This window comes from Hippopotamus amphibius, chromosome 12 (assembly GCF_030028045.1).
Source record: "Hippopotamus amphibius kiboko isolate mHipAmp2 chromosome 12, mHipAmp2.hap2, whole genome shotgun sequence".
In the NCBI taxonomy this organism is placed as follows: Eukaryota; Metazoa; Chordata; class Mammalia; order Artiodactyla; family Hippopotamidae; genus Hippopotamus; species Hippopotamus amphibius.
Window position 1 is genome coordinate 27,203,779 of NC_080197.1, and position 12,585 is coordinate 27,216,363.

Genomic DNA, 12,585 nt, shown 5'->3' on the forward strand with positions numbered 1-12,585 from the left:
GGGGCAGCGAATGGGCAGCACGCCGAGGAGCTCGAGCTTGAACTTGATCAAGAAAAGGGGGGGCCCAGAGGTAGGAGGGGGCGGCACAGAGCCGACCACGTGCCTGTCTTTCCCGGACCTGGGTCTCGCTCGGACTGCCGGGGGGCTCAGTCCTCTGGCCCAGCAGCCCCGCCCAGCGAGGACCCGCGTCCCCAGGGAACCAGGAGACGCGCAGGGGTCGAGGGCTACGCGCAGGGGTCGAGGGCTGCCCGAAGGCCCCTGGCTGCCGAGAGTTCCTAATGGTGCCTGAGTCACTTTCTTTGGGCCAAGTCTCTTCTCTTCTGGCCTGAACGCGGAGAGCCGACAGGGCACTCCCCCCCACCCCCCCAACTCCGGACTCGAAGACTGAGTCCTCCGGGAGCAAGGGGCGGGCACAGACCCCACCGCCCTCTTTCCCGGGCCCAGTCCCCGGCAAGAATCTTCCTCCAAGCGCTTCCCCCTTAAGAGCGCTCTCCTCCCGGAGCGCACGGCGGCGCGTCCAGCGCGCCCTCATCCCTCCCCCCCTACCTGGCCCAGCACCCGCTCCTTCCTCCTCCTCCTCTCCACCGCACACCCCCCCCCGCCTCTCCCTCCTTTCTCCTCTCTCTGGGTGCCTCCTTTTCCTCTCTCCCCCTCCCCCCGTGCCCACTCCCTCTCGCCCGCCCCTCCACCTCCCCCTGCTGCTCCTCCTACTCCCCCAGCGTGCGCCCTCCCTGCGCTCCCCTCCCCCCGGCCCCCGCCCCGTGCCGGGTCCCGCCCCCCTCCCCCGCCTCCCCGTGCCCGGTGTCCCCCTCCCCCTTCCTCCCTCCTGGCCGCGGCGCCGCCGCCGCTGCTGCCGCCGCTCGCCTGGGCCCTCCCCCTGGCCACCCCCGCCCCCGGGCCGGGCAGTGACGCGCCGCGGCGGTGCCAGCCCCTCTCCCCGGGCGGCCGCGGCGGCAGCAGCAGCAGCAGCAGCTGGAGCTGTAGGGCTGTCACCGCCGCCCGCCCCTCTCACTCGCCGTGCCCGACCGCCCGTCTCCGCCTCGCCTCCCGCCCAGGTACGGAGTCCGGCCCGGATCCCCGCGATCGGGCCGTTTCCGGGCCCCCAGCCGCCGCCCCCCTTCTCCCGCCGCTGCCGCCGGCCGTTGAGCTGCGGTTAGGGGGGCGGGAGGCTGGGGGGGTTCCGGGGAGGGGGACGCGGGGGAGCTTCCTGCGCCCGGGCTGGGGAGGGGGGCGCGCGGAAGCGGCTGCGCCCTGGGCAGAGTGGGCTGGGGCGGGGGGCGGGGGCCGGGTGAGTGTGAGCGAGTGGGGTGGGGGCGGCGAAGCTTGCACTCCGGGGGCCGCGGGGGTGCTCGAGAGGTGTTCCCGGCCCCGAGTGCGGGGGGCCGCCGGGCGCACCCCACTCCCGGGCCGTGCGCGCCGCCGGTCCTGGGGGGCGGTGATTGTGTGCGCCGCGCCGCGGTATTGTGCGGCGGCCACACCGTTTGCAGCCGGCTCGGCACCGCGTCCCGGGGAGGAAGGCGTTCGCAGGCGGCGGGGTGGGGGCCAGGCTCGGCTTGCCGCCACCGCGGCCGCAGCAAGAAGGGAAGTGGACTGTTTGGAGATGTGAGGATGGGAAGCGTTGAGTGGCAGGGAGGGGCTCCCTGCCTCGGCGCGAGGAGTTGAGATTTGCAGAGTTGAGCCCACTTCGGCAGGCCCCCGCCGCTCCCCGGAGCGGACCTGATGCCCCTGTCAAGTGTACGGTCGGAGCGGAAGCTGGGGGCGTCGGCGGCCCCTGTCGAATGGGCATTCCTTACTGACGGGGGCACATGGGGTGGGGGCAGCTGGTCAGAGTGAGGGCGCGCGCCCGGGTTAAGTTGGATTTGCACCTCCGTCCGCCGCTTTCCGCTTCTCCAAGGCTGGACACTTTTTCGGGCGGCGGGGTGGGGGAGTGCAATTCGCGTTGTTATTCCAGCCACTCAGGTTCAGAAGTGACCTCCGCCCCCCGCCCCGCTCCCACCTGGAGCTGCGTTTGCCCGAGTCTGGTCGCCCCTAGCGGGCCGGGCATCCTGGGGGAAGTTCTCATTAAGCCTCGCTAATTAGCATTATTCCTGGAGAAAGGTTAAGGTTAGACCGTCCTTTTCCTTGTCGGGAGGCCCACCCCCCTCCTCTCCATTCCCTTCTTCCGCCCTCCTCCCCAAGAGCACAAAAGCACAAAAAGAAAGTGTGAAGAGGCGCAGATCAATGGAGAAGCCACAAACCCATTAATTCAAATGGAACCTTTTTCCCCCTCTAAAACATTGATTTTTCTTTCTGTCTGCTCTGAGGAGGAGATTAATAACCTCCTGATTTCACCTGAAATGGTGTTTGGACTCTGTGATTTCCTCCTCTTTCTGAGAAGGATTGTGGCTTGAAATAGATTCTCCCTTGAGATAAAGCCCTACTTATCCCAGAATCAGCTGGAAACCCCAGCCTGGGCCCCTGTCCTACCAGGTGGGGGGTGTGGGGCTCTCACAGCTCCTCCGGAGACAGTCGCGACCCCTGGGCCCCTTCTTCCCTTGCCCCCTGCTTCTGGGTTGTTCTGGGAGAAAGACCTGTTTAGGGCCCAGGCCCCAGTAAGTAATTTAGCCCCCAGGTAGTTAGTTACTCCTACATTGGAAAACCATTAGGGCCTAAATGTGTCCCTGAATAATATCAAGCTTAATTTAATCCCATCTCAAGGTGGGCTTGTTCTGGAGAGTAGGGGTTTAAGACAGCACCCCCTTCCTTGCCTGCTGCACCATGGCTGGGTGCCAAGACCCCATTCAGCACCTTTCTGAGGAGCAGTGAGAGCAGGGCACCAAGGGCCTTCCTCCCAGCTGGAAAGGCTGATTTTGGGGAACCTATGTGGCCTCAGTCACCCTGGGGCCATGTGGAACTGAACTGTCCCTGAGTTGCTCAAGAACTTTTTTGTCTTGTCTGGGTCCTTTTCTTGGAAGGAAACTCCTGCAGGGGATTAGAGCAGAGTGGTTTCTCTCCAGCCCTCTTCTTGGCTGGAAGAACCCTGTCTGCTGAAGCTCATCTCCCCAGCCGCCCATTTAAAGAGACCCCTGTTCACGGCAGGGCCTGGGGTATCAATGAGGCCCTCATGGTGAGGAGTGCTGGGAAAACAGCCAGTTGCCTTTGCTTGGGAAACAAAAGCCCGTTTTACGCTCAATACACTAGTAGGAAGGTGTTGAAAATGTTCACCCCAGCATCCAGGCACCCATGGCAGCAAAGACAACAGAGCATCCCTGTGTAGATGCGAACATGTTTCTGACAGGCCGTGCGTGTGCGTGTTTGTGTGAGAGAGAGAATATATACCTACAATGTGCTAGGTGATTAGCTATATCAACCCTCCCCACTTCACGTGTCCCAGAAGAGCGCGTATGCTTGTGTGACTAGGAAGCAGAGGAGGTATGCTGGCAGGAAGGAGTGGAATTGTGCCGGAGTGTCCCTGGGAGGCTGGCCCCCTCCCCAGGTGGCCAGGTGGGCTTGGGACCCCGCAGCGCCCAGGAGCTGAGGCTCAGACCACCCTAAGATGTCATTTGTGCTGTTCCTTCCCAATAGGAATTTGAACCCTTGTTGCTTTGGATCCTGGGGGGTTTTCGTCTTCCATTAATAAGCCATCTGACGAACTGAAGTGGTTAAGTTGGGGTCAAATGCGGTTCAGTACCTCCTTGGCATGCTCAGAAGGCTGTGTGTGTAATGCTTGCTGACATGGAGACAAGGGGGGGAATTGCCTCGCATTGAAGAATTTCCAGGGCCTGGAAGGGGCCTGCAGGTGTTCCAGAAGGAGGTGCTCACTTTCTCTATCTTGGTGCCTGCCTCTTTGGGGTAGAGCCGGTGCCAGGGCAACTGCCTTGAGCCTGGTGGTCTTTCCAGCAGGAGCGTCAGCTTCTCATCAAACAGACCCCAACGGCTGGACAGAGAGGGGGTCTGTTTCCTGCTTGGCCCGTGCCTGCCTTCCACCCCTCCTCTGAAACACACACCCAGGGCTCCTGGTCAGGGCTTACGGCTCACAACTGCACTAAATTCTCAGCAAATCCCCCTCCTTTTCTCTCTCAAAGCAAGTGGTAGAGATAGAGTTACAGCTCTGAGGAAAGGCCTGGAAAATGTTGTGTGAGGCACACCCCAGGATCCCTGTCCTGGAGGATGCAAATGGCTCAACTTCAGAGGCACCAGGAACCCAGTTCCCGAGAAATTGACCCCAGTTGTAAAATAATCAGGTTACTGATAGCACCTGCCCCTAGTTACACGCCATGGATGCAGGCACGTTTCCACCCTTTCCCCTCTGGTCTCCCATTTTCTCCTCCTCCTGGGCTGGGCAGCGCTTGGTGCTAGTTTGCCTGCAGAGGAGGAAGAGCCTCAGAACCTGGGTGGAGAGAAACGGAACCTGCCTGTGAATTTTGGACTACAGATAAGAGCAGGGAGGGTTTGGTTGGCTCCTCTCCTTCTGCCCAGAGTCAGGGCTCCCAGATTGGGGTGTGTCCCAGGGGCTGTCTGGGTGCAGTATGCCTGTCCCCGCTCCCTGCCCCAGCTCTTGAGTCCCCTTTTCAGAAGGGCAGTTGACCTGATCGCCCTGTGACCTGCAAGTGGCCCGGGTCCTTTGGTGCCTAATAAATGATGGACTTTTTGTCAACAGGTGGGCAGGGCTGCAGGCTTCAGGGTATCTGAAGGTAGAGGTAAGAGGAGCCAGGGGTACACTGGCTGGACAGTCACCTGGGGTCTAAGGAGAGGGGGCCTGGAAGTAGTGGATTATACACACTCTTATTTTTTAATGAAAGTTTCATTGAAGTTTGTTTACAGAAAGAGAAATCAGTAGACCGAGTTCCCTTGAGATTCCAGAGGGAAAAGCAAGAAGTGCCTGATGTGTGGCCTCTGGGCCCAGCCGCTTGTAACCTGTGCTGGCACCTGCCGCAGGTCCCTCAGGCCCGGCTGTGCCCCCTCTGCTCATGGTTGGTGGGCTCTGAGCTGTGTGCTGGAAATTGCCTGTGTAATTGGGCTGCTCCTGGAGCCTGGGCTTGGTGTGAGCTGGTGAGGTTACAGTCTGCCCTCGGCAGCCGGGGGCTCTGCTGGAGCAGGTGGGTGGCAAAGGGGGCTTGAGACGCCTTCGCTCCCAGGTCAGCCCTGGAAGCGAGGGTGTGGGAGCTAATTTTGATTGGAACTTACAGTTTTAGGGTTTTTTAAAGTTTGATTTAATACATTTGATTTCTCCCTTAAAGAATTGTATCAGTGGTGTCAAAAGCTTAGATAGAACCGTCACCCACAAAGCAGGCATTTATGTACCGGAACCCTGGGGGCCGTGGGAACACTCGCTGGGCAGAGCCTGAGAGTCAGCAGATACCTGGAGAGGGGGTTCCCCAGCCCCCTTCTCTCTCGGCGCTCACAGGTGGATGAGAGTTTTTCTCTGTCCTTCCCTGAATGACAGGGCCCTGGTGGAAAGGAGCCCTGACACAGTCTGGGTGCCCCTAACGCAACATAGTAGATGCTCTGTAAGTGCGTGTCCACTCATTGATGAGAGTGAGCGGGGTGTGGGTGTGAACATAGCTGGGTCTCCCTTGAGTTTCCTTTGGGTCTCATTCTGAGCCACTTTATTGTTAAGGAACCAGAGTCTTTCAGTTGCGAGGAGGAAGTGTGGTGAGGCAGCCCCTTGGTGTGGTGGACTGTGATGTGCGCTCAGGGCACAGACTGCCTGTGTTCAGATCCCAGCTCTGCCACTAGCTACGGTGCCCTCGGGCCGCTGAGGCAGGTCTCCAAGGAACAGGTACCAGATCTGGAGATAGGCCTGACGTGGGTGCCTGCTTTCTCTATGGGGCGTTGCGAGGAAATCTCATAAAACCCTTGCCTCAGAGCCCCTCGCGTGTGTGGGCACTGGGTGCTCTTCATTATTGGGTGATAGCAATTCAATGTAAAATTGAGCCCACCTGTGCCCAGTTTGACCTGTCAGGGCAGGGAGAAGTAGAGGGGGGCCATTTTGGTGGACAGCAAAGTGATCTGAGCCAGAGAAACCCGAGGCTCTGCGTGGGGGCGCCTGGCAGCTGCAGGAGGGGGACACGGCAGGGCAGCACGCTGCCACCCGCCTGCCAGCCAGAGTCCAGGTTTCATATGGTCCCCATCCAGGAACTGTGCGTAACGGGACCAAGTCCCTGATTGTCAAACTGATGCCGCATCCTCATTAAACACCAGTATCATGCCAGGCAATTCAGCCAGTTTGACTGGTCTCACTGGCCTTGTCCAGAGAGCATAGAGCCTGGTCCCTGCTCTTGGAAGGACTTAAGATTTTCCGGGGAAAGAGAGGGCAGAGAGGTCTTACTCTGCTGCCCGCTGCCCCTGAGTTCTGTGCCGGCGTAAGTGCCGGGGCTGATGGTGCAGGCAGGCAGACGGTGTTAAGGAGAGGAGCGATGGAGACCGAACTGGAGATGACGGAGCAGGGGGATGTGCGTTTGGACTTCGGGTTGTGGGGTGCCGCGGCAGTGTGGGTGTTCCGGGTGAGGGGCTTGGCGGGAAGGAGGGTGCGCCTGCGCCTTCAGGATTGCACACCCCTGGCTCTGCTGCTTGTTGGCTCGTGACCTTGGGCAAGTGCCTTCACCCCTTGGAGCCTCAGCTTCCTCATCTGTAGAATGGGGCTGGGCCTGTGGTGCACTTGGCACCTGATAAACTTTGGCTTCTGTTGTTACTTTGGCCAAGTGGGGCTAGAGTGCGGGAGCCTTCAGCACTGCGTCCAGCGGTTCTGACTTTTTCTTGCTCCTCGGTGAGAACCTGTGTGTTTAGCGAAACGCTCCTTTCTCTGAGCTGGAGATGATCGCCCAGGATTATGTGCCCCTTAGGAGGGGCCACCCCCGTGTGGCTCCACCACCCACAGCTCACCCATCCCCCGGCCACAGTAGCCTCCTGGCTGCTTGCTGGACCCCACCAGCATGTGCTGGTGCGTGGAGCGCTCCCCACATGGACCCCGCCCCCCCCTCCCCCACCACAGCAACCTCCCTGGCTTCCACAGGCCTGTGCTGTGATTGTCCCCTGACCAGCGAGGCTGTTCTTGGCCACCCTGGCAAACACAGTCCTGCAGGTTCCCTCTCCCCTCTTATTCTGCTTTATTTTGTAGCCCTCATCACCCCTGATATTACGAGTTTTTCTGCTGTCTGTCTCCCCCACTGGACGGTGAGCACTGGGAAGGCTAGGACTTGTCCACAGCTGAATTTTCCAGCATCTAGAAAAGTGTTTGACGCATAGTAGGTGTTGAGTAACTACTTGTCGAGTAAATGGACAGAGCGTTCTGAATAGGTGATGCTTCCAGAGGTGAACAGAATACTTGGTCTTTTAAACCAAGTTTCAACAACACCCAAGAGGCAGGAGAGGGCCTTCAGGGACTTGGGGTCGTACCCTGAGCACAGTGACCCCTGGGCAGCCAGGAAGGAGCCAGGGGCCCAAGCGGGGATGGCCCGGTTCCTGGCTCCCAGAACCTGGATGGCCCTACCCCTCTGAGGGTCCTTCTCCCCACCAGCCCGCTGCCCCTCACTCTTGGGTCCTGTCCAGTTGGCGTAGGGAGAGTCGTGTTGCCCTTTGTGCAAAGAGAACCTTTTGAACGTGTGTCTGTCCCTCCGGGTGTGAGAACCCTGTCTGAGGCTGCGGGTGTGCGTGCTTGTGTACGAGGAGCAGGGCGGCCTGTGGGAGGGAGGTAGCGTGCGTGCGTGCGTGTGTGGGGAGAGGGCACGAGCGCACACACGGTCCCCGTGCCCTGAGGCTCTGGGCGTGCTGCGTGGGGACCCCGGAGCTGGGCAGGGCTGGCGTCCTGGCCCAGCTTGCGTTCTCCTGATTCAGCCGCAGAGGGTACACACTCGCGCTGCACAGAAGCTGTAAATTCCAGGAAACTCCCTGCCAGCAGGGCTGGTGGGGGAGGGAGTGGAGAGTACTCCGCGCTGGTCCCCCAGCACTCGGAGAGCAGATGTGTCTGCCTCGGACAGCAGCAGCAGAAAGTTCAAACCAAAGTGTGTTTGCTCGCTGTCAAAGAGACCTCTGTGAGGGGCCCCTGGAGGGAGGCTTTTGGGGGGGATAGTGCTCTCCCAGAGGGCCTTCCTGGGGGCCCACAGAGGCCATTGTAGCTTGCTGGACGGGGGAGGGGAAGGGGTGTGGGAGCTGCTGGGTCATCTTGCTTGCCGTTTTACAGCCAGCTCCCAAACACAGTTTCTTGCTGCCCCTGGAAGAGGCTGGGCCAGAAGGAGGTGGGGTCCCTTCCCACTGGAGGGCTGGGTTGAAGGGGCCCCGCCCCGGGGGTTCCCGGATGACTGGCCAAGGGCTCACTGAAGCCAGCGGGGGGAGAGGAGGCAGGCGTGGTCCTCTCCAGCAGGCCCTCCGGCTGTTTGGAAGGCCCTGGCGGCCCCCCAGGCCCTTGAGCCGAACCCCCTTTGCGGTCTGATCCGAACCCTCGCCTGCCCCACCCCCTTCCTTCTCTATACTTCTGGGGCTGGCCTTTTCAGCTCTGGAAGCCGCCCAAGAGCATATCTTTGAAGCACAGCAAAGGTTAGGAAGGAGGAAGACAGAAATGTCCTCTGGGCTGGGGGAGTGGGAGAAAGGAATTCCATGCATGCTCCACGGGAGTCGGGAAGCGGGCGTGGTGGGGGCGATCAGCCTGGCCTCGGCGGTGCCCGGCGTGTCCTGCTGCCCACTGCTGCCCGCCTGGCCCCGCGTGGAGGGAGCCCTCGTCCCCGGGCTGTGGGCAGGGAGTGGGGAGCGGCGGCCCTTGTTTACGGCGCTTGCTTCAACCTTGGTTCGCAGGGGTAAGAGCCAGGCCCTGCTGTCTGCCCCTGCAGGATGCGAGACCTCGTAATTGTCTTCAATTACAGACAGCGCCGGCCCTCAGCCCCGGCTTCCAACAGGAACCAGAGCCCAAGCCACTTTCATGGGGGGGTGAGCGGGGAAACATCCCAGCCCCCACTGCAAGGTTTGGGGGTGGGGGGCCTGTGGCCTTTGGGGATACTTCCAGACACCCACGGGCCTCGGGGCTCACCCAGAATGCTGCCGAGGGTCTGCGGAGAGCCCATCCCTGTTGAACAGCCACCTTCTTTGTCCCTGATCAGGATGAAACGTCTGTGAGCAGTGAAGATTTTGATATGAACGACTCCACATGGATGTCAGCTGACCCACACCTGGCCTCCAGCCTGAGTCCCAGCCAGGACGAGAGGATGCGGAGCCCGCAGAACCTCCACAGCCAAGAGGACGGTGAGTGTCCCTTTGCGGTCAGTGGGGGAGGGGCTGTGTCCACCGCCTGCACGGGCCTAGGGATCCTTGGGGCGGACGGGGTAGAATCTGGGCTGGAGCCTCTGGGGGTGGCCTGGGCCCAGGCGAACAGCTGCCCCCAGTGTTCTCAGCGTCTCCACAGGCCCCACTGCCCAGCCCCTAGTTCTGGAGAGAGCAGTTGTCCCTCCCAAAGGGGAATGGCTCAGAGCTCTTTGGGGATTGTCAGACTGATGGTGTCCTGCCTGTTTGTTTGCTCTGATGCTCACGGGCTGGTGGGATATGGATTTCAAAGTTATCAAAGTCTGGGAAGGTTAACAGTGTGCCTGACCCGGAACAGTCAGGCTGCCCAGTAATGAAAACAAGAGCTGGGCTTTTGCAGCCCGGATGTGAGGCTGTAGGACAGGGTCCCTGCCTGGCCCCTGGTGAGCGAGCAGGCAGTGCCCTTTTCCACGTGTGTGCCCTCAGCCCCTTGGGATGAGAGGTGGTCCAGTGAGCAGCTGTCCAGACTCTTCCCTGGCCTCGGCCCCCACCACCCTCCAGGGCCTCCTCCTGCTTCCCTTGGAACAGAGGCTTCCTTCTTGGGGTGGGAGAGTGGGGTCAGAGTCAGACCCCCAGAGGTCCACTCTGGAGCTCCCACGTTGAGCCCCTGGGGCTGGGGGCTGGGCTCCGGGCTCCGGTGCCTGCCTCCGTTAGACGCGGTTGTGGGTGTGGAGTGGCACCTGTGGTCACAGCGTCCCAGGCTGGGCTCTGATTTCCGGGGAGGAGGCGATTGGGGGTGGGGGATGAGCTGGAGAGAACTGGGGTGTAGCACTGCAATTAGGAGGGGTCGAAGGTCGGGGCCTGGAATGTGGGAGGGAGGTGCAGGGTTAAAAAGGGGTGTAATGTTAACTCTGTGAAACGGGTTAGCCTTAAAGAGTAAATAAGGGGTAGGAGCCTTGCAGTGCGGGTCAAAGTTCGTCTCCATGGCGGAACCCGTGGGCCTGCCCCCCCCCGCAGGCCTGAATCCGGCTTTGTCTCGGAGGAGACCCAGCACACAGGCAGCTGGGGTGGCTGGGCCTGGGGCTGGGGAGTCCAGGGTGTGGTTCTGTGAGGAGTGGGTGCGAGGCTCCTGGGAAAGAAAAGGCTTTTGTCCCTTGACGCCTCATGCGGTCAGCACGACCCCCTCGTGCTGCCGCGAGCCTCCCAGACCCGTCCTGCCTTCCCGCGTTCCCACGGGTGGGGAGCCGGGTGGGGGCGGCGCATCCTCCGGAGGGCTCTGGCGCTGGGACGTGCCCAGCAGCTGACCTCCCGCCTCATCTGGGCTGATGGCGGGCCACACCCGGAAGCTACCCCAAGGGACACCGCAGCAAAAGCTCAGCCCTTTTCGGTGATACCTGCCCAAGAAAGATCCAGAGCGTTTATTTTTAAAAACCCCAGAGCGGTAGGACGGAACGGGGGCTATCGTCCCCCAAGTCACGGTCAAAACACTCACGTGACTGTTGCTTACAACCACCCTTGGGGCGGGGGGGGGTCTCGCCTCCATCAGAGACGCTTTCCAGGGACGTGTGCTGATCTGGGGGAGGCCTCCAGGATCCGGGAGCAGAAGGGAGTGTTTCTGTGGAGGTCGCAGGGCTTCCTCAGCCACGAGGCTGATGGCGTCCGTGTGTCCTGCAGCGGGTCCCACAGGAGCCAGGTGGGGGAGCTGACCCGGGTGTCGCCACTCATGTGCCCCGCCCCTCCTGCCGCCCAGGTCCCTCCTGGCCGTGGGTGCTGGGGCCGAGGCAGGCCGGCCTGCTGACAGGACAAGGGTGTTTATCGGGGCGGGCAGCCAGAGCTGGAGACGGGGAGGATGGTGTTGACCACGATACCATCCATTTAATTATTTCATCAGAGGCTGTGTCTGGAGGCTGTGGGTTGATGTGCTGGGCAGAGGCCGACCCAGACCCAGGGCAGGGGGTCACAGGCTTTGTGAGACCGGCTGGCCTGAGCTCTGCTGCCCTTCTGGTCCCAGATCTGGTGGTGACTGCCATGTGTGTCCAGACCAGTGGGCTCCCAAAGCTGGGCACAGACCCAGCCTGGAGTCCCCGGCCAGCCCTCCAGCCCCCACCGTGGTATGCAGCCGGCCCTCCCCCTGAAGGTGCCTGCAGTGCAGACGCGAGCTGAGATCCCGCTCCCATCAGTGAGTCAGTGGGAGCCCACGGGGGGCTTCAGGGTGTTCTCACGTCCCCTGCTGTTAAAGAAGGACTGGGCAGGGACGGGCCAAGCAGGGGCTCGGTGCGCGTCCACGCACAGCCCTCCGTAGCCTCCGTTCCCTGCTCACGTACCTTCATCCAGAGGCGTCCCCCGCACTGCCGGCCCCCAGCGTGGCTTGGTGCTCGGTCTCTGTCCCTCGGCCCTCCGTGTCTGAGGCCCCCACGGTGAGCTCTGTGAGGGGTGCACCACGTGAAGCTGGCTCTCCGCTCTGTCCCTGGTGACTCTAGCTGCATGCCTGGCACGTTGCAGGGGCCTGCTGAGTATTTGCTGCCCAAATGAGTAAAGGAACAAACACTGATGGAGGCCTGCCCCCGAGCACACCACCCAGAGGGGAAAGAAGTCTGCCCCTGCCAAGTCAGGTTCTTTGTTCCTGAGGATGCCCCCCAGTCTGCGCACCTGGGTCTCCTCCTTTAGCCAGAAGGTGTGGGGACTCCCAGAGCTGTGCCAGGGAGCGTCCCACCCCCGCTGGCCAGGGATGCCGTCCAGAGCGTTTCAAGAAACCAGGCAGTTTGCACAGATTCACACCTGTTGGTGGATGTGTTGGGGCCCTCCTGTTCCTCCACCACCTCCTCCTCCTCCTTTTTCAAATGTTAACAAAGGCACATAAAGGCTGGGCCTTGGCAGTGCAGGGCCTGTGGCTGAGACCAGGAATGAATTAGGCCAGTTCTCACTCCTGGGAGCGTGTCTGAGGTTCCCCAGACGTGGGAGTTTGCGTGTCCCAAACACGGTTGTGCTTTTGTCCCCAAGCCTGCCACTGCCCACGAGGCCTCACGTCACACATCTCTTTTATGAGTCCTGTTCCTGGCTTCTTGAAATCACAGCGTCAGGTGCTCTGGCTGGGGAACCCCATGGTGCTTCCTCATGGGCCTCTGGAGCTGCTGTGAGTGAGCACAGGGCTCTCGTCCCGTCTCGGGAGGGAACTGGTGATCCGTGAGAGAACTTGGACGATCTGGCTAGAGTCAGGCCGGGGTGCCAAGGCTGCTCCCCTCCTCTTTCCTCTTTGGCAGGCATTGAGGTCATGTGTGAGGTTCCCCAGAAGAGGGGCACAGGAGCCTGGGAACCAGAGGGGGCTGCCCCGCTAGACTCAGAGCACTGCCTTCTCTGAGTACTGATCCAGGCTGT

General features: G+C 61.2%; 1 protein-coding gene across 3 annotated transcripts in view; it reads left to right on the top strand.

Moving 5' to 3' along the window:
* NOL4L (nucleolar protein 4 like) overlaps positions 1 to 12,585 on the top strand; it is a 125,799-nt gene that overhangs the window by 87,929 nt on the left and 25,285 nt on the right. For all 3 annotated transcript variants that reach the window (XR_009048509.1, XM_057703474.1, XM_057703475.1), the window contains exon 5: positions 9,072 to 9,213. Coding sequence is in view for 2 of the 3 variants with exons in the window: in XM_057703474.1 (XP_057559457.1) it covers positions 9,072 to 9,213 (142 nt within the window). In the remaining variant the exon portion in view is untranslated. The remainder of the gene's footprint in view (positions 1 to 9,071; positions 9,214 to 12,585) is intronic.